Source organism: Cetorhinus maximus, chromosome 23 (assembly GCF_964194155.1).
Source record: "Cetorhinus maximus chromosome 23, sCetMax3.hap1.1, whole genome shotgun sequence".
Classification (NCBI taxonomy): domain Eukaryota; kingdom Metazoa; phylum Chordata; class Chondrichthyes; order Lamniformes; family Cetorhinidae; genus Cetorhinus; species Cetorhinus maximus.
Genome location: NC_135901.1, coordinates 31349595 through 31371357, shown reverse-complemented (window position 1 = coordinate 31371357; position 21763 = coordinate 31349595). Strand labels below are relative to the sequence as shown.

At 51.3% G+C, this 21763-nt stretch overlaps 1 protein-coding gene across 1 annotated transcript in view; it reads right to left on the bottom strand.

Moving 5' to 3' along the window:
* Nucleotides 1-9913: 9913 nt before the first annotated feature.
* LOC144698470 (uncharacterized) overlaps nucleotides 9914-21763 on the bottom strand; it is a 19795-nt gene continuing 7945 nt past the window's right edge. Inside the window, 3 exon segments of the mRNA XM_078570411.1 lie at nucleotides 9914-10783; nucleotides 15264-15514; nucleotides 15678-17039. Of these exon segments, the coding sequence (XP_078426537.1) occupies nucleotides 10078-10783; nucleotides 15264-15514; nucleotides 15678-17039 (2319 nt within the window). The 3' untranslated portion in view covers nucleotides 9914-10077.

The following is a 21763-nucleotide window of genomic DNA, read 5'->3' as shown; positions in this document are numbered from 1 at the left end:
ACTTTGGCTCAGAGTCATCGAGCTGGAGGCTGAGCTGCAGACACTGATGCATCAGGAAGTGGAAAAGTTACCTGGATGCTTTGTACCAGGAGGCCGTCACACCACTTAGGACAGGGTCTTCTGATTTGGTCAGTGATCAGTGACGGGAGGATGTGACTGCGAGTGAGGCAGGTAAGGGGACCCAGAAGGCAGGAGTGTGAGCCTTTGCAATTGTCCTACGGGTCTGAGGTTCACTCAGCTTGTTTGGATGAGAGTGGGGGCTGCAGGGTGGATGAGCAAACTGACCATGGCGCCATGGTACAGGGAGCCATCCAAGTGGGGGGGAGGAAAAAGGAATGTAGTGTTAGTAGGGGACAGTTTAGTGAGGGGGATTGACATTGTTCTCTGCAGCAAAGAGCGAGAGTCCAGACAGTTGTGTTGTCTGCCCGGTGCCAGGGTTCGGGACATCTGCTCAGGGCTGGAGAGGAACTTATAGTGGGTGGGAGAGGATCCAGTTGTCTTGGTCCATGTAGGTACCAATGACGTAGAAGGAACTAGGAAAGAGGTTCTGCATATCCAGTATGAGGCACTAGGTACTAAATTAAAAAGCTGAACCTCAAAGGTAATAATCCCTGGGTCATTACCTGAGCTGCCTGAAAATTGCCAGAGGGCAAATAAGATTAGATAAATGAACCCGTGGCTCAAACACTGGTGTGGGAGAAGTGGGTTTCAGTTCGTGGGGCACTGGCACCAATACTGAGGAAAGTGGGAGCTGTACGGTTGGGATGGTCTTCACCTGAACCGTGCTGGGACTGATGTTCTAGCGAGCCACATAACTAGGAAAGTAGAGAAGGTTTTAAAGTAAATCATGTGGGCAAGGGATCAAATTTGGGAAGATGTGGCAAACCAAAGAGTAGAGACAAGGCAAGGGAGAACGGTACGAATATGGGAAATGATAAACAGTCTGTGACAGGAAGGGACAGAGAGTACAAATCTAAGAGTAAAACAGTAGACGGTTTACACCTGAACCGCGCTGGGACGGTTTACACCTGAACCGGGCTGGGACGGTTTACACCTGAACCGCGCTGGGACGGTTTACACCTGAACCGGGCTGGACGGTTTACACCTGAACCGCGTTGGGACGGTTTACACCTGAACCGCGCTGGGACGGTTTACACCTGAACCGGGCTGGGACGGTTTACACGTGAACCGGGCTGGGACGGTTTACACCTGAACCGAGCTGGGACTGTTTACATCTGAACCGAGCTGGGACAGTTTACACCTGAACCGCGTTGGGACGGTTTATACCTGAACCAGGCTGGGACTGTTTACACCGGAACCGCGCTGTGACAGTTTACACCTGAACCGGGCTGGACGGTTTACACCTGAACCGCGTTGGGACGGTTTACACCTGAACCACGCTGGGACGGTTTACACCTGAACCGGGCTGGGACGGTTTACACGTGAACCGGGCTGGGACGGTTTACACCTGAACCGAGCTGGGACTGTTTACATCTGAACCGAGCTGGGACAGTTTACACCTGAACCGCGTTGGGACGGTTTATACCTGAACCAGGCTGGGACTGTTTACACCGGAACCGCGCTGTGACAGTTTACACCTGAACCGGGCTGGGACGGTTTACACCTGTACCGGGCTGGGATGGTTTACACCTGAACCGCGCTGGGACGGTTTACACCTGAACCGCGCTGGGACGGTTTACACCTGAACCGAGCTGGGACGGTTTATACCTGAACCGGGCTGGGACTGTTTACACCTGAACCACGCTGGGACGGTTTACGCCTGAACCGGGCTGGGACGGTCTACACCTGAGGGTCAGAGAATGACAGGAAGGGACAGACAGTAAAAACCAAAGAATACATCAACAGCCAAGACTAGATCTTACAAACGTAACAAAAAGTCAAGACTGAAGGCTCCCTATCTGAATGCACGTAGCATTCATAAGAATGGAAATGAATTGATGATCCACACAGAAGTAAATAAATTTGATCTGATAGCAATTACGGAGATGTGGCTGCTGGACAACCAGGATTGGGCCCTGAATATTGAGAGGTACATGACATTCAAGAAGAATAGGAAGCTCGGTAAAGGTGGAGGGGTAGCACTGTTAATCAAAGAGGGCATTGGTGCAATAGTTAGAGATGACCTTGGATCAGGAGATCAGGATGTAGAATCGGTTTGAGTGGAGATGAGGAATAATAGGGGAAAATAGCCATTCATGGGAGTGGTCGACAGGCCCCCTAACAGTAGCCACAGTGTAGGACAAAGTATTCAAGAGGAAATATTGTGTGCTTGTGATAAAGGGACGGCAATAATCATGGGTAATTTTAATCTACATATTAACTAGAAAAATCAGATTGCCAGCAGTAGCCTGGAAAAGGAGTTCTTAGAATGCTTTTGAGATAGCTTCTTGGAGCAGCATGTTCAGGAGCCAATCAGACAGCAGGTTATATTAGACTTGATATTGTGTAACGTGACAGGATTAATTAATGATCTCGGAGTGAATGCACCCCCAGGTAGAAGCAACCACAATATGATTAAATTTTACATCCAATGTGAAAGGGAGAAGAGTGGGTCTAAGACTAGTATTTTAAACTTAAATAAGGGCAACTATGTAGGCGTGAAAGCTGAGCTAGCTGAAGTGAACTGGCATACGAGGCTAGAGGATAAGATCAATAGAGAAGCAGTGGCAGACATTTAAGGGGATATTTCTGAATTCTCAGAGTAAGTACATTCCTACTGTAAAGAAAAACTCTAAGGAGAGGACCCACCATCCTAAAGGAGTTCAGGGAAACATCATGCTTAACAAAAAAGTATATAACTGCGCAAAGATGAGTGACGTGACAGATGATTGGTCAGAATATAAAGAAGGGCAGAGAATGACTAAAAGGTTAAGCGGGAGAAATAAATTAGAGTCTGACAGAAAGCTAGCTAGAAATGTAAAAATGGATAGCAAGAGATTCTACAGGTATTTAAAAAGGGAAAGAGTAAGTAAAGTGAGTGTTGGTCAGTGACAATGGGGAGTTAACAGCAGATAATAGCAGAAGAAATGAACAAATATTTTGCTTCTGTGTTCGCTTTGGAGGATACAAAAAACATTCCGGTAATAGCTATAGGAGGTGAAAGGGATGGAGGAACTTGGTGAAATTATAGTCACTAGGGAAGCGGTACTGAGCAAACTAATGGCGTTGCGGACTGACAAGTCTCCGGGTCCCGATAAACTTCATCCTCGGGTCTTAAAAGAGGTGGTTAATGAGGTAGCTAATGGTGTTCATTTTCCAAAATGCACTAGATTCTGGAAAGGTTCCATCAGAGTGGAAAGTAGCAAATATAATCCCTGTATTCAAGAAGGGAGGGAGGCAGAAAACAGGAAACTACAGGCCAGTTAGCTTGACATCAGTTGTGGGAAAGTTGTTCGAATCAATCATTAAGGAGGTTAACAAAAACAAAAATAGCTGGAAGAACTCAGCAGGTCTGACAGCATCTGCAGAGAGGAACACAGTTAATGTATCGAGTCCGTATGACTCTTCATCAGAACTAAGGAAATATAGAAATGAGATGAAATATAAGCTGGTTGAGGGGGGTGGGACAGGTAGGGCTGGATAGAGGGCCAGTGATAGGTGGAGGCAAAGAAGAGATTGCCAAAGGTGTCATAGACAAAAGGAGAAGGGGGTGTTGACGGTGGTGATATTAGCTAAGGAATGTGCTAATGGGGACGTTAAGGGTAGAAAGCAGGATGAGCAAGGTACAGATAGCCCGAGTGGGGATGGGGTAGGGGGAAGGGATCGAAATAGGCTAAAAGGTGCAGATAAAACAATAGATCGAAATAAATTTAAAAATAATAGAAATAGGTGGGAGAAGAAAAATATATATAAATATTTGGGAAAAGGGGGATTGGAAAGGGGGTGGGGATGAGTTCATGATCTGAAATTGTTGAACTTAATATTCAGTCCAGAAGGCTGTAAAGTACCTAGTCGGAAGATGAGGTGCTGTTCCTCCAGTTTGCGTTGAGCTTCAAGTAATAGGGAAGAGTCAGTATTGTTTTGTGAAAGGGAAATCATGTTTAACCAATTTATTGGAGCTTTTGAAGGAGGAACATGTGCGGCGGATAAAGGGGAGCCTGTAGACCTGCTGTACTCGGATTTCGAAAAGGCAATTGATAAGGAGCCACATCAAAGGTTATTGAAGAAAATAAACGTTCATGGTAGTGGGAGCAGCAGATAGTTGGGAACACCACCACCTGGAAGTTCCCCTCCAAGTCACTCACCATCCTGACTTGGAAATATATCGGCTGTTCCTTCACTGTCGCTGGGTCAAAATCCTGGAACTCCCTCCCTAACAGCACTGTGGGTGTACCTACACCACATGGACTGCAGCGGTTCAAGAAGACAGCTCAGCACCACCTTCTCGAGGGGCAATTAGGGACGGGCAATAAGTGCTGGCCCAGCCAGCGAAGGAAGTGCGTGGGCAGGGGTGTGTGGGGTTGTGGGCAGTGGGTGTGGGAGGGGGTGTTGGGCCAAAGGATTAATATGCGATGGAGGTAAAGTTAATTCATTTATTGCAAATTGGCTCCATTCACAAGTCCCTCAGCTTTGGACGCAGATCAGAACCGCCTCTCGTTGCGGAGCCACGGAGCGGTCACCGCACAGGCACTCGGCCCATCTAATCCATGCCCGCCCCTCTCCAGGAGGGACTCAGTTCCTCCCTTTCTCCCGCAGCTCCGCCAACTCCTCCGTTTCCAGGGCAGCGGCATCGTTGCCGATGTCACCGGGCGGGCGATCCAGAGGGCCCCGAGCTCGCGCCCTGGGTTCAAATCCCACCGGGGCTGCTGGCGGGGTTTAAAAATTCAACAAACGGCATCTGGAATTTTCCGAAGGATCAGCTGGCCTCCGTCAGGGTGGGTCGGTGACAGCTTGCGGACATGTGTTCACCAAGGCCCTTTAGGGGAGGGAAGTCGGGCCATCCTTCGCCCGTCTGGCCTGGCCTGGCCTATGAGTGTCTCCAGGCCCCACGCAGCAATGCCGCCGACTCTGAACCGCCCTGGGCAGTGTGGAGGAGGCTGCAGAGCAGGCCCCGGCTGGCACTCGGCAATCCAAGGACAATTAGCAACGGGCCGAGCAGCCAGTTCCTGCCCAGGGGCTGACACCTGAAGCCTGCTGCAGCTACCCCGGGCGTAGGGGTCTGGAGCCTGCCAGGCCCGAGGCCTAAAGGCCGAATACAACTTTGGAGGGAGGGAGGGAGGCAGAGCGGAACACCAAGGCAAGGAGGGAGGACCATAACGTCAAGAGATGCTGTGGCCTTGCCATCGACACCCGCATCCCATGAAAGAATAAAGGGGGAAAAAAAAGCCACGATCGAACCTGCCTCCCCTCCATACTCTCAGACGGCACATTGTAGACCCCCCCAATCGCTCGCTGCGCAGAAACGTTCCGCCTCTCGTCGCTGTCGTTTCTTTGCCCACCCCCCCCTCACCTCACACGGGTGTCCTCTGGTTCTCGACCCTTCACCCCCCCGCCCAAGGGGAACGGGGTTCTGCCCATCTGCTCCCACCAGGGCTCCTCATGATCGTCGATCAAGATTCACCTCGTTCTTCTCTTCTCCCAGGAGAACAGCATCCCGGCGCCTCCAATTAATCCATCTCACTGAGGCCCCTCATCCCCGGAACCATTCTCTTGAAACCTTCCTGCACCCTCTCTAGTGCCTTCACGTCATTCCCAAAGTGCGGTCCAGAGAGTTGGACAGAAGAGTCCAGCTGAAGGGGAACTGGAGCTTTCCAAAAGTTCACCTATAAAATAATTGCTTTTTTTGCTCCGTGTCGCCAAAAATAAAACCAAGGATTCCGCAAATAACCTGATAAAGGTAATGCCAGTCAGTCAGTCAGTCAAATAACCTGATAAAGGTAATGCCAGTCAGTCAGTCAAATAACCTGATAAAGGTCATTCCCGTCAGTCAGTCAAATAACCTGATAAAGGTAATGCCAGTCAGTCAGTCAAATAACCTGATAAAGGTGATGCCAGTCAGTCAGTCAAATAACCTGATAAAGGTAATGCCAGTCAGTCAGTCAAATAACCTGATAAAGGTAATGCCAGTCAGTCAGTCAAATAACCTGATAAAGGTCATTCCCGTCAGTCAGTCAAATAACCCGATAAAGGTCATGCCAGTCAGTCAGTCAAATAACCTGATAAAGGTAATGCCAGTCAGTCAGTCAAATAACCTTATAAAGGTCATGCCAGTCAGTCAGTCAAATAACCTGATAAAGGTAATGCCAGTCAGTCAGTCAAATAACCTGATAAAGGTAATGCCAGTCAGTCAGTCAAATAACCTGATAAAGGTAATGCCAGTCAGTCAGTCAAATAACCTGATAAAGGTAATGCCAGTCAGTCAGTCAAATAACCTTATAAAGGTAATGCCAGTCAGTCAAATAACCTGATAAAGGTAATGCCAGTCAGTCAGTCAAATAACCATATAAAGGTCATTCCAGTCAGTCAGTCAAATAACCTTATAAAGGTCATGCCAGTCAGTCAGTCAAATAACCTGATAAAGGTAATGTCAGTCAGTCAAATAACCTTATAAAGGTCATGCCAGTCAGTCAGTCAAATAACCTGATAAAGGTAATGTCAGTCAGTCAAATAACCTGATAAAGGTAATGCCAGTCAGTCAGTCAAATAACCTTATAAAGGTCATGCCAGTCAGTCAGTCAAATAACCTTATAAAGGTCATGCCAGTCAGTCAAATAACCTGATAAAGGTAATGCCAGTCAGTCAGTCAAATAACCTGATAAAGGTAATGCCAGTCAGTCAAATAACCTTATAAAGGTCATGCCAGTCAGTCAGTCAAATAACCTTATAAAGGTCATGCCAGTCAGTCAAATAACCTGATAAAGGTAATGCCAGTCAGTCAGTCAAATAACCTTATAAAGGTCATGCCAGTCAGTCAGTCAAATAACCTTATAAAGGTCATGCCAGTCAGTCAAATAACCTGATAAAGGTAATGCCAGTCAGTCAGTCAAATAACCTTATAAAGGTCATGCCAGTCAGTCAAATAACCTGATAAAGGTAATGCCAGTCAGTCAGTCAAATAACCTGATAAAGGTAATGCCAGTGTCAGTCAAATAACCTGATAAAGGTAATGCCAGTCAGTCAGTCAAATAACCTGATAAAGGTGATGCCAGTCAGTCAGTGAAATAACCTTATAAAGGTCATTCCAGTCAGTCAGTCAAATAACCTTATAAAGGTCATGCCAGTCAGTCAGTCAAATAACCTGATAAAGGTAGTGCCAGTCAGTCAGTCAAATAACCTGATAAAGGTAATGCCAGTCAGTCAAATAATCCTATAAAGTTCATGCCAGTCAGTCAGTCAAATAACCTTATAAAGGTCATGCCAGTCAGTCAAATAACCTGATAAAGGTAATGCCAGTCAGTCAAATAATCCTATAAAGTTCATGCCAGTCAGTCAGTCAAATAATCTTATAAAGGTCATGCCAGTCAGTCAGTCAAATAACCTGATAAAGGTAATGCCAGTCAGTCAAATAATCTTATAAAGGTCATGCCAGTCAGTCAGTCAAATAACCTGATAAAGGTAATGCCAGTGTCAGTCAAATAACCTGATAAAGGTAATGCCAGTCAGTCAGTCAAATAACCTGATAAAGGTGATGCCAGTCAGTCAGTCAAATAACCTTATAAAGGTCATAACAAAAAGCTAAAAGCTCCAGTTCTGCCAAAGGGCCATGAAGGCTCGAAACGTTAACTGATTTCTTCTCCGCCGATGCTGCCAGACTTGCTGAGTTTTTCCAGGTAATTCTGTTTTTGTCTTATAAAGGTCATGCCAGTCAGTCAGTCAAATAACCTGATAAAGGTAATGCCAGTTAGTCAGTCAAATAACCTGATAAAGGTAATGCTAGTCAGTCAGTCAAATAACCTTATAAAGGTAATGCCAGTCAGTCAGTCAAATAACCTTATAAAGGTAATGCCAGTCAGTCAGTCAAATAACCTGATAAAGGTAATGCCAGTCAGTCAAATAACCTGATAAAGGTCATGCCAGTCAGTCCGTCAAATAACCTTATAAAGGTCATGCCAGTCAGTCAGTCAAATAACCTTATAAAGGTCATGCCAGTCAGTCAGTCAAATAACCTTATAAAGGTCATGCCAGTCAGTCAGTCAAATAACCTGATAAAGGTAATGCCAGTCAGTCAGTCAAATAACCTGATAAAGGTAATGCCAGTCAGTCAGTCAAATAACCTGATAAAGGTAATGCCAGTCAGTCAAATAACCTGATAAAGGTAATGCCAGTCAGTCAAATAACCTGATAAAGGTAATGCCAGTCAGTCAAATAACCTGATAAGGTAATGCCAGTCAGTCAGTCAAATAACCTGATAAAGGTAATGCCAGTCAGTCAGTCAAATAACCTGATAAAGGTAATGCCAGTCAGTCAAATAACCTGATAAAGGTCATGCCAGTCAGTCCGTCAAATAACCTTATAAAGGTCATGCCAGTCAGTCAGTCAAATAACCTTATAAAGGTCATGCCAGTCAGTCAGTCAAATAACCTTATAAAGGTCATGCCAGTCAGTCAGTCAAATAACCTTATAAAGGTCATTCCAGTCAGTCAGTCAAATAACCTTATAAAGGTCATGCCAGTCAGTCCGTCAAATAACCTTATAAAGGTCATGCCAGTCAGTCAGTCAAATAACCTTATAAAGGTCATGCCAGTCAGTCAGTCAAATAACCTTATAAAGGTCATGCCAGTCAGTCAGTCAAATAACCTGATAAAGGTAATGCCAGTCAGTCAGTCAAATAACCTTATAAAGGTAATGCCAGTCAGTCAGTCAAATAACCTGATAAAGGTAATGCCAGTCAGTCAAATAACCTGATAAAGGTAATGTCAGTCAGTCAGTCAAATAACCTGATAAAGGTAATGCCAGTCAGTCAAATAACCTGATAAGGTAATGCCAGTCAGTCAGTCAAATAACCTGATAAAGGTAATGCCAGTCAGTCAAATAACCTTATAAAGGTAATGCCAGTCAGTCAGTCAAATAACCTGATAAAGGTAATGCGAGTCAGTCAGTCAAATAACCTGATAAAGGTCATGCCAGTCAGTCAGTCAAATAACCTGATAAAGCTAACGCCAGTCAGTCAGTCAAATAACCTTATAACGGTAATGCCAGTCAGTCAAATAACCTTATAAAGGTAATGCCAGTCAAATAACCTTATAAAGGTAATGCCAGTCAGTCAGTCAAATAACCTGATAAAGGTAATGCCAGTCAGTCAGACAAATAACCTTATAAATGTAATGCCAGTCAGTCAGACAAATAACCTTATAAAGGTAATGCCGGTTAGTCAGACAAATAACCTTATAAAGGTAATGCCAGTCAGTCAGACAAATAACCTGATAAAGGTAATGCCAGTCAGTTTTTGTATTCGTTGATGGGATGTGGGCTTCGCCGGCTGGGCCCAGCATTTATTGTCCATCCCTAATTGCCCCTTGAGAAGGCGGTGATGAGCCGCCTTCTTGAGCCGCTGCAGTCCATGTGGTGTAGGTACACCCACAGTACTGTTAGGGAGGGAGTTCCAGGATTTTGATCCAGCGACAGTGAAGGAACGGCCAATATATTTCCAAGTCAGGATGGTGAGTGACTTGGAGGGGAATTTCCAGGTGGTGGTGTTCCCATCTATCTGCTGCCCTAGTCCTTCTAGATTGGAGTGGTCGTGAGTTTGGAAGGTGCTGTCGAAGGAGCCTTGGTGACTTCCTGCAGTGCATCTTGTAGATGGTACACACTGCCTGCTACTGTGTGTCGGTGGTTGAGGGAGTGAATGTTGAAGGCAGTGGGTCGGGGTGCAAATCAAGCGGGGCTGCTTTGCCCTGTGAGTCATGGAAAGGTCTCGTCTTATCTCAGAGACAAGAAGGACTTGACACACTGATTGTTTAAACACAGCTGATTTATTTAATATATCCAGAATATTAATCTGCACATCAATCATTGGGATTACTAACATCGGCAGAAACTAAACCCTGTCAGAATGAACATGGTTCAGTCCTGGATGTGATTAACAGCAGCAACAACTGCGGAATCCAACCCCTGGAATCACTTGTGAACTCGCTGGTGTGTCCGTAGGCCAGATGACCGAGTGAATCTCTGACCACACAAGGGGCAGGTGAAGGGCCTCTCCCCGGTGTGAACTCGCTGGTGGGTCAGGAGGTGCGTTGACTGAGTGAATCGCTTCCCGCAGTCGGAGCAGGTGAAGGGCCTCTCCCCGGTGTGGACGCGCCGGTGCTTCCGCAGGGTGGACGAGTCGCCGAACCCCTTCCCACACACGGCGCACGCGTACGGCCTCTCCCCAGTGTGGACGCGCCGGTGGGTCAGCAGGGAGGAAGAGTCGCCGAATCCCTTACCGCACTCGGAGCAGGTGAACGGCTTCTCCTCAGTGTGGCTTCGTCGCCGGTGTGTCAGCAGGTTGGACGAGTCGATGAACCGCTTTCCGCACGCGGTGCAGGCGAACGGCCTCTCCCCGGTGTGAACCCGCCGGTGCTTCCGCAGGCTGGAGGAATTGGTGAACCCCTTCCCGCACTCAGAGCAGGAGAACGGCCGCTCCCCCGTGTGAACCCGCTGGTGTGTCAGGAGGTTACATGCGGTGGTGAAGCCCTTCCCGCACTCGGAGCAGGCGAACGGCCTCTCCCCGGTGTGGGTGCGTCGATGGATTTCCAGCAGGGATGGCTGTTTGAACCTCTTCCCACAGTCCCCGCATTTCCACGGTTTCTTCACGGTGTAGGTGTCCCTGTGTCTCTCCAGGTTGGACGATCAGTTGAAGCCTCGTCCGCACACACAGAACGCGTGTCCAGTCTCTCCCCACCGCCAATGGTGCCACGCTATTTCTCGGGCCGCGCAACTGGCTAAGTCTCTCTCCACCGTCGGCGCCCTGGAACACTCTCCCTCGGGTGCGCCGGACGGTTTTTCCGATCGCGCCGATTTTCCGAAACCTTCCCTCCCCGCGGACAAAATGCCCCTCCTCCTTCCCGCACTGGAGGGCCGACGGCGTTCGGGCGTGGAGCGAACCGAGCCTCGGTTCTCTTGGGCTGCCCTTGGGCTTGGGTTTCCCGCCTGCAGGTCCTTCCCCCGCCCGACAGCCTGCAAAAGGAGGAGTTGACGAAAGTCGGCACAGAGTGGAAATCCACATGGTACGCTTGTCTCCTTTCTGAGTCACTACACCCCACCCCCACCAACCCACTCCCCCACCCCCTGCCAGTCTTTTCCCCTCTTCGTCGCCTGGCCCCTTCACCCCCCACCGCCCCCCCCACAATTGAACGTGCTGTCCCGGCCTATCCCACTCCGACGCCCCCTCCTCCTCAGCGAGGATCAGCCTTACACCCTCCCCCACGTGCCCACCCCACCCTACCCTACCCCTCACTGGGCAAATGTCCTTCCCCCCACACCCCACCCCCACATTTTGGGACTCCGCCTGTTTCCCCCCCCAACTCAGGACACGTGCCACCCACTCGTCGCCCACCCCTCTGCCCCTTTGCACCGCCCCGCAATGGTGAGGGATCCTGCCCAGCCTCCACCACCATCTTAACCACCAGGAGAGAGCAGCACTGACATTCCCCAACCATCAACCCTCATTGCATCCAACACGAATCAATTTGTTGCCTCCAAAGCACAGTTGACCTTCTCCAGGAATTCCAAAACATAATTTATCTTAAAAGAAACTCTAAATCAATCTGCATTTTGATTTTCTTTTTTTAAAGACCCACAAAATAAAGTATAACCCAGGCAAAATTGAACCACCTCCAGAAGGAGCTCCTGTGCTGCTCAGACAATAACCTTGGGAGTGTCCAACTCTGGGGAGAAGGGGGGGCGGGGCGGTGGGCGAAAGATGGAACAGCCCAGCCTCCGGCCCTCTCTGATTGGCTGGAGGACTGCCTGGTCCTCCGGCTCCTAGACCAGTCCCCATTGGCCCAGGGACCCGTCCATTGTCCGCGCGTCGGCGTCACGTCCGTGCGCTCACCGCCCCGCCGCCAAGAGGAGGGAGGAGGAAAGGGGGAGGGGAAAAAAAAAAATCACGCCTCCGCCCTTTTGTGATTGGCTGGAGGACTGATTGGTCCTCCGACCCGCAGCCTGATCGCCATTGGTGCAGGCATCCGTCAATCATCCGCTCGTCGGCGTCACGTCCACTGCGTTCGGTTCCGCTCCGCCGCCGAGTGGAGGAGGAGGAAATGGAGCCGGAGGGAAGAGACCCTGAAGTCGAGGCGAATGACGGAAACCGCTCAGCGAGTACCTTTTGGAGGGGTGGGGTGGGGGTGTTGGGGAGAAGGGATGAGATCCTACAATTTAAAAGCACTAATTTAACACTCTCTGTTTAAACCAACAGCGCGGGCAGACAATCGGCTCCGAGGCCGGCGTCCAGCGTTACCATGGGAACCGGCCGCCGTCTTGGTGGGCCGGAGGAAGGCGGCCGGGTGGATCAGAGCGCATGCGCAGCCATCTTGTGGCAGGGTCAATGAGCGGGCGGGGCATCTAGTTCCCAACTTTGGTCCCAGTGCCCGGGAGGGACAATTATTGACTCTCATTGATTTCATTCTCACTCTGCACAAAACCCACCCCCACAAACAAAAACACACACACACAAGGGAGTTTTCTCAACAACATGTTCCCTCTTTCCTGAGCTTGGATTGAAATGCAATCACGTGCTGAAGGTCCTACTTGGCATGAGCCGCCTTCTTGAACCGTTGCAGGTCCATGTGGTGTAGGTACACCCGTGGTGCTGTTAGGGAGGGAGTTCCAGGGTTTTGACCCAGCCACAGTGAAGCAACGGCCGATATATTTCCAAGCCAGGATGGTGAGTGGCTTGGAGGGGAACTTCCTGGTGGTGGTGTTCCCGTGTGTCTGCTTCCCTTGTCCTTCCAGACGGGAGATCGTGGGTTTGGAAGGTGCTGTCTAGGGAACCGTCGTGTGTTGCTGCAGTGCATCTTGTGCATTTTACATACTGCTGCCACTATGTGTCAGTGGTGTAGGGTGTGAACAGTGCAGGGAGTGGATAGGGTGCCGATCAAGCGGGCTGCTTGCTCCTGAATGGTGTCGAGCTGCCTGAGAGTGCGGCAGAGGCAGGTTCAATCGTGACTTTCACGACGGAACCTGGAGAGAAAACATTTGCAGGGCTACGGGGAAAAGATGGGGGAAAAGTGTTGCTCTTGGAGAGAGCCAGCATAGATATGATGAGCCAAATTTCTGTGCTTTTACCATGGCTTTCATAGCCAGAGGATTCGAGTACAGGAACAGGGATGTCTTGCTGCAATTGTACAGGGCCTTGGTGAGACCACACCCGGAATATTGTGTGCAGTTTTGGTCTCCTTATCTGAGGAAGGATGTACTTGCTATAGAGGGAGTGCAGCAGAGAGATTGAGTCGTTAGGATTATATTTGCTGGAGTTCAGGATAATGAGGGGGCATCTCATAGAAACCTATAAAATTCTAACAGGACTAGACAGGGTAGATGCAGGAAGGATGTTCCTGATGGTGGGGGAGTCCAGAACCAGGGGTCACAGTCTGAAGATATGGGGTAGACCAATTAGGACTAAGACGAGGAGAAATTTCTTCACCCAGAGCATGGTGAGCCTGTGGAATTCGTTACCACAGAAAGTAGTTGAGACCAAAACATTGTATGTTTTCAAGAAGGAGTTAGATATAGCTCTTGGGGCGAAACGGATCAAAGGATATGGGGAGAAAGCGGGAGCAGGCTATTGAGTTGGATGATCAGCCATGATCATAATTAATGGCGGAGCGGGCTCGAAGGGCCGAATGGCCTAATTTCTATGTTTCTATTATGTGATTCCATAATCAGTGATTTTTGTCCTTAATTCAGGGACTTGTGTCTGAAATTAATTTGCGGTAAAATAACGAAATTTACAACACAAGCATTAGCAGCAGGAGTAGATCACGCGGGCCTGTCGAGTCTGCTCCCCCATTCAGTGCGATCATGGCTGATCTTGGGCTACAACTCCATTTTCCTGCCTGCTCCCCATATCCCTTAATTCCCCGAGACACCAAAACCCTGTCCATCCCAGCCTCAAATGTATTCAACGATGGAGCATCCACAGCCATGTGGGGTAGAGATTTTCAAAGGTTCACAACAAGAACGAGGAGTAGGTAATTCAGCCCCTCGAGCCTGCCCCACCATTCAATACGATCATGACTGATCTCAAGCAGCCCGCTTGATCGGCACCCTATCCACTCCCTGCACTGTTCACACCCTGCACTGCTGATGCACAGTAGCAGCAGTGTGTAAAATGCACAAGATGCACTGCAGCAACACACGACGGTTCCCTAGACAGCACCTTCCAAACCCACGATCTACCGTCTAGGACAAGGGAAGCAGACACACAGGAACACCACCACCTGGAAGTTCCCCTCCAAACCACTCACCATCCTGGATCATAACCCTGGAACTCCCTCCCTAACAGCACCGTGGGTGTACCTACAGCACATGGATCTGCAGCGGTTCAAGAAGACGGCTCACCACCACCTTCTCAAGGGGCAATTAGGGACAGGCGCCAATATCCCAAGAAAGAATTTTAAAAAGTGCAAACCAGATCCTAGCTACTCACTGCATCAAAATATTTTCCCACGTCACCCTAGCTTCTTTCGGGAAACAGCTTAAATCGTTGTACTCTGGCTCTCGACCCTTCCACCAATGGAAATGGTTTCTCTCTGTCCAGACCCATCATGATTTTCAACGCCTCTCCCAAATCTCCTCCCAATTTTCTCTCCTCCAAGGAGAACAGCCCACGGCTTCTCCAATCCATCCACGTAACTGAAGTTCCTTATACTTGGAACCAGTCTCAAGTCTTTTCCGCACCCTCTCTAATGCCTTCACTTCCTTCCCAAAGTGTGGCCCCCAGAATTGGACACAATACCTCAGCTGAGGATGAACTGGAGCTTTAGGAAGATTCACCACAACGTCCTTGCTTTCATGTTCTGTGCCTCCATTAATAAAGACAAGGATCCCACAGGCTTTTATTACAGCCTCATAAAGGTGCACTGTATTGACAATGAGTCGTATATAAGCTCTGGTCCTATACTAGAGACAACAAGAACTTGACACACTGATTGTTTAAACACATCTGATTTATTTAACATATCCAGACTATTAATCTCCGGCCCAGTTACAGGGATTATTAACATTAGCAGAAACAGACCCCAACTGTCAGAATGAACCTGGTTCAGTCCTGGATGTGATTAACAGCAGCAATAACAGCAGAATCCAGCCCCTGTGATCACTTGTGAACTCGCTGATGCCTCAGCAGGCTGGACGACTGAGCAAATCACTTCCCACACTCGGAGCAGGCGAACGGCCTCTCCCCAGTGTGGATGCGCCGGTGGGTCAGCAGGTTGGAGAACTGAGTGAATCCCTTCCCACACACGGAGCAGGTGAATGGCCTTTCTCCAGTGTGATGTCGCGGGTGCGTTATCAGGTTGGACGACTGAGTGAATCCCTTCCCGCACTCAGAGCAGGTGAATGGCCTCTCCCCGGTGTGAACTCACTGGTGTCTCAGCAGATTCAACGGTTACCTAAACGGTTTAGGTAAACCTCTTCACGCAGCAACAACAGCAGAACCGCCTCTCCTCGGCGGGGGAATGCGCTGGTGGGCCACCAGATTCTCAGGTTTTTACAGCGAGCTCCCACAGTCTCTAATCGGTGTGACGGCTTTGATGCCTCAGCAGGTTGGATGAGCACGTGAACGCCTTCTCGCACACGGAGCAGGTGAACGGCCTCTCCCCGGTGTGAATTCGCTGGTGCTTCCGCAGGGTGGACGAGTCACTGAATCCCTTCCCGCACACAGTGCAGGTGAACGGCCTCTCCCCGGTGTGACTGCGCCGGTGCTTCCGCAGGGTGGACGAGTCACTGAATCCCTTCCCGCACACAGAGCAGGTGAACGGCCTCTCCCCGGTGTGGATGCGCCGGTGCGTCAGCAGGCTGAATAACTTAGTGAATCCCTTCCCGCACTCAGGGCAGGTGAATGGCCTCTCCCCGGTGTGAACTCGCTGGTGGGTCAGCAGGTTGGATAACTGAGTGAACCCCTTCCCGCATTCGGGGCAGGTGAATGGCCTCTCCCCAGTGTGAACTCGCTGGTGCTTCCGCAGGGTGGAGGAATCGCTGAAGCCATTGCCACAGATGGAACAGGTGAACGGCCTCTCCCCGGTGTGAATGCGCTGGTGTGTCAGCAGACTGGACAACTGAGCGAATCCCTTCCCACATTCAGAGCAGCTGAACGGCCTCTCCCCAGTGTGGACGCGCCGGTGTGTCAGCAGGTTGGAGAACTGAGTGAATCCCTTCCCACACACGGAGCAGGTGAATGGCCTTTCTCCAGTGTGATGTCGCTGGTGCGTTATCAGGTTGGATGACTGAGTGAATCCCTTCCCGCACTCGGAGCAGGTGAACGGCCTCTCTCCGGTGTGAACCCGCCGGTGCCTTCGTAGGGTGGACGAGTCACTGAATCGTTTCCCACAGTCAGTGCAGGAGAACGGCCTCTCCCCGGTGTGAACACGCTGGTGGGTCTCCAAGGTACACAAATCACTGAATCCCTTCCAACACTCAGGGCAGGTGAACGGCCTCTCACCGGTGTGACTGCGACGATGCGTTTCTAGCTGCGATGGGTAATTGAACCCCTTCCCGCAGTCCTCACATTTCCACGGTTTGTCTCCAGTGTGAGTGCGCTGATGATTTTCCAGCAGGAAGGGGTAATTGAATCCCTTCCCGCAGTCCCCACATTTCCACGGTTTCTCCCCAGTGTGAGTGCGTCGATGATTTTCCAGCAGGGAGGGGTAATTGAATCCCTTCCCGCAGTCCCCACACTTAAAGCGTTTCTCTGTGCTGCGAGTGTCCTTGTGCCTCTCCAGATTGGGACAAATCAGTTGAAGCCTCGTCCACAGACAGAACACGTGTACGATTACCCCCACACTGTGAAGGGTGCGATTTCTTTTCAGTCTGAGTAACTGGTTGAAGCTCTTTCCACAGTCCGTTGACTGGAACACTCTCAGTCGCTGCTTTTCCAGTCACACTGATATTTGAAATCTTTTCCCATGCACTGACATCTCTCCTTCAACATTCAAAGGCCAATTATATTCAGGCCTTGACGATTGGAGTGACTGCCAGTTCTTCGTGTGATTGTTGGTTTCAGTCTTCCGTCTGCAAATCTGACGTCCTGTAAAAGGAGTTTACAAAAGTCAGTACGGGATTGAAATACACAAGAGAATTCAAACTCCTGTGCAGAATTCCTCCGACCCTCGTGCTCTTTGGGAACCGGTCCCTTCCTCCCAAATTGGGATGCTCTCCTGCCCTACCGCACTCCGACAAGACCCCCACCGACTCCACCGCTCCTCTTTCTTGAGGTTATGCCTTGCCCTCTCCTCGGGAGCCCAACCCACTTTATCAGCCCCTCACTGGGCACATGTTCCCTCTCCCTCTTTGCCCCGGATTTAGGAACCAGCCGACCCATTCTTGGCCACACCGCCCTTGCACCTCCCAGCCATCTTGAGCAGCCTGCCCATCATCCTCCACCACCACCATTGCTTCAACACCTAGAAATATTAACCATGATATTCCCACCACTGAACCCTTGTCGATTCCCTTCCAAAGGACAAAATGTTTGGTCCAAATCACCATTAATTTTCTGTACGAATTCTAAAAAAAAAAATTCATCGTTTTTTTTTAATCAATTGTAAATTAATTTGCAGTTTGTTGAGACAAACACAACATCCCAATTGCACCCTCAGTCCCCTCCTGGATCAGCAACAAGCACCTCGCAGCCCTCCACCCATTTGAGAATTCACTCAGCCCCTGTCAGTTCCGCCTAGCCTCTGAAGCCTACCCTGTCCCAGCAGATTGTGGGCGCTCCAACCACACCATCATGGGTACAGTAGTGAGGATGCCGGTCATGGGTGGGACAGCGGACCCCAATTGCACCTCTTGACTAACTGGGACCCACTGCACAAAGGAGACACATTACAGGCTTGGGAGCGCCCAACCAGCAGGACGGGAGGTTCAGCCCCCGCCCTCTGTGATTGGCTGGAGGACCGCCTGGTCCTCCGGGCCCGACACCCGCTCTCTATTGGTCCGGATCCCCGTCCATCTTCCAGGCTGGCGGATCGGAGGTAGAGGCCCAGCCTCCGGCCTCTGTGATTGGTCCAAAGCCCCGTCAATCGTCCACGCGTCTGCGTGCCGTCCGCAAGTCCGGTCCCACCGCCTGGGTGAGGATGGCGGAGGGGCAAGTGGAGCCGGTGGAAAGACCAGAAGTTACAATGGCGGAAACCGCTTAGCCGTTCAGCCTGTACCTTTGTGGGGGGGATAAGGGAGGAGCTCCTACAATGTAAAAGTACCAATTTAACACTCTGTCTGTAAACTCCCCGCAACAGCGCCGGCAGACAACCAACTCCGAGGCAGGCGACGAGCGTTGCCATGGGAACCGGCCGCCATCTTGGGGGTGAGAGGCAGGCAGCCGGGTGGATCAGGGCGCATGCACCGCCGCCGCCATCTTGTCGCAGGGAACAGTGAGTGGGCGTGGCCTCTTGTTCCCAACTTTGATCCCAGTGCCCGGGAGGGACAATCATTGACTCCCAGGGATTTCATTCTCACTCTGCACAAAACCCACCCCCACAAACACACACACAGGGGAGTTTTCTCAACAACATCCCCCTTTCCTGCCCTGGATGTGCTGATATTACAATTTAATAGGGCACCAACCCAAGGATCAAGGGTAGACCACATGGCCTGTCGAGTCCGCTCCACCATTCAATATGATCATGACGGATCTTGGGCTTCAACTCCGCTCTCCCGCCTGCTCTCTATATCCCTTAATTCCCCGATAGATCAAAAGTCCGTCTGTCCCAGTCTTAAATAGAACCACAGAAAAGTTATGGCGCAGAAAGAGGCCATTCTGCCCATCTTGTCTGCGCTGGCTATAAAAAGAGGAAAAAAGAAGCTCCCTGTTTATTTTTAATCCCACTTTTCAGCACCTGGTCCACAGCCTTGCAGGTTACAGCTCTTCAGCTGCAGATCCAGGTATTTTAAATAAGTTTCAAACTCGGCCACCAATTTCGGCAGTCAATTCTAGATGCCCACCACCCTCTGGCCGATAGGGTTTTTCCTCATGTCCCCTCTCATCTTTCCAGCAATCACCTTAAATCTATGCTGCCTGGTGATTGATCTTTCCGCTGGGGGAAACAAGTCTTTCCTGACTACCCTATCTACGCCCCTCAATTTTGTCCACCTCAATTAGGTCGCCCCCTCAGCCTCCTCTGTTCTAAGGAAAATAACAGTGGCCTGGCCAATTTTTCCTCATAGCTGCAATTTACAAGTCCTCCCAGCATTCTTGTAAATCTGCTCTGTACTCTCTCCAGAGCATTTATGTCACGGCCGTAACGTGCTGACCCGAACTGTTCACAAAACTCCAGCTGTGGCCTGACCAGTGTTTTATGCAGTTCTACCATTACATCCCTGCTTTTGTATTCAATACCTTGTCCAATAAAGGAAAGCATTCCACGTGCTTTACAACCTTATCCACCTGTCCTGCCGCCTTCAGGGACCTGTGGACATGCACTCCGTGGTCTCTCACTTCCTCAACCCCTCATTGTTCTACCCCCCCCCCCCCCCCTCCTCCTCCCCTCCTCCTCCTCCCCCCCCCCCTCCTCCTCCTCCCCCCCTCCTCCTCCTCCCCCCCCTCCTCCTCCCCCCCCCCTCCTCCTCCTCCCCCCCTCCTCCTCCTCCTCTCCCCCCTCCTCCCCCCACTCCTCCTCCTCCCCCCCTCCTCCTCCTCCTCCCCCCTCCTCCTCCTCCCCCCTCCTCCTCCCCCCTCCTCCTCCTCCCCCCTCCTCCTCCTCCCCCCCCCTCCTCCCCCCTCCTCCTCCCCCCCTCCTCCTCCCCCCTCCTCCTCCTCCCCTCCACCTCCTCCCCCCCTCCTCCTCCCCCCCCTCCTCCTCCCCCCTCCTCCTCCCCCCCTCCTCCCCCCCTCCTCCTCCCCCCCCTCCTCCTCCCCCCCTCTTCCTCCTCCCCTCCACCTCCTCCCCCCCTCCTCCTCCCCCCCCTCCTCCTCCCCCCCCTCCTCCTCCCCCCCTCCTCCTCCCCCCTCCTCCCCCCCTCCTCCTCCTCCCCCCTCCTCCTACCCCCCTCCTCCTCCCCCCCTCCTCCTCCCCCCTCCTCCTCCCCCCTCCTCCTCCTCCCCCCCTCCTCCTCCTCCTCCTCCCCCCTCCTCCTCCTCCCCCCTCCTCCTCCTCCCCCCTCCTCCTCCTCCCCCCCTCCTCCTCCCCCCCCTCCTCCTCCCCCCCTCCTCCTCCCCCCCTCCTCCTCCCCCTCCTCCTCCTCCCCCCCCTCCTCCTCCCCCCCTCCTCCTCCCCCCCCTCCTCCTCCTCCCCCCTTCTCCTCCTCCCCCCCTCCTCCTCCTCCCCCCTTCTCCTCCCCCCCCCTCCTCCTCCTCCCCCCCCTCCTCCTCCTCCCCCCCCCTCCTCCTCCTCCCCCCCCTCCTCCTCCTCCCCCCCCTCCTCCTCCTCCCCCCCCTCCTCCTCCTCCCCCCCCCTCCTCCTCCTCCCCCCCCCTCCTCCTCCTCCCCCCCCCCTTCCTCCTCCCCCCCCCCCTTCCTCCTCCTCCCCCCCCCTCCTCCTCCTCCCCCCCCCCTCCTCCTCCTCCCCCCCCTCCTCCTCCTCCCCCCCCCCTCCTCCTCCTCCCCCCCCCCCCCCCCCCTCCTCCTCTTCCCCCCAACCAAAGACATTACCTCACACTTCTCCGGATTGAATTGCATTCACCACATTTCTGCCCATTTAACCAATCCATTGATGTCACTCTGGAGACAACAGCTATCCTCTTCACTATCAACGACACTGTCGATTTTTGCGTCATCTGCAAATTTCCCAATCATGCCTCCCACAATGAATTCCAAATAAATGTGTTCACCGATGGAGCATCCACAGCCCTGTGGGGTGGAGAATTCCAAAGACTCATGTGCCCCTGAGCAAGGTAATTCCCCCCCATCTCATTCCTGAATGATCAACCCCTTATCCTGAGACTGTGCCCCCTGCGTTTCAGATCCCCCACCCAGCGGAAACAATCTCTCAGCGTCCCACCTATCCAGCCCCTTCCAGAATTCTGCAGGTTTCAATGAGATCCCCTCTCGTTCTTCTAAACCCCAGAGAATAGAAGCCCAATTTACTCAGCCTCTCATCATAGGACAACCCCCTCATCCCAGGAAACAATTGTGTGAAACTTCACTGTATTGCTTCCAGGCAAATATATCCTTTCTTAACTCACAGAACAGAATCATAGAATCATTATGGCACAGAAGCAGGCCATTCAGCCCATCGTGTCTGCACTGGCTCTCCGAATGAGCATTATGACTTACTGACATCTCAGTAACCTTCTCCAGCCCCTATAATCCACCCTACCCTGTTACATTATCTAGGTCCTAGAACCTCCCTATCCCTGTTACCTTCTCCAGCTCCAACAACACTCCCTATTCCTGTTACCATCTCCAACCCCTACAACCCTCCCTATCCCTGTTACCTTCTCAAGCTCCAACAACCCTCCCTATCCCTGTTACCATCTCCAACCCCTACAACCCTCCCTATCCCTGTTACCGTCTCCAACCCCGACAGCCCTCCCTATCCCTGATACCTTCTCCAACCCCTACAACACCCCCTACCTCTGTTACCGACTACGACACCTACAACCCTCCCTATCCCTGTTACCGTCTCCAACCCCGACAATCCTCCCTATCCCTGTTACCTTCTCC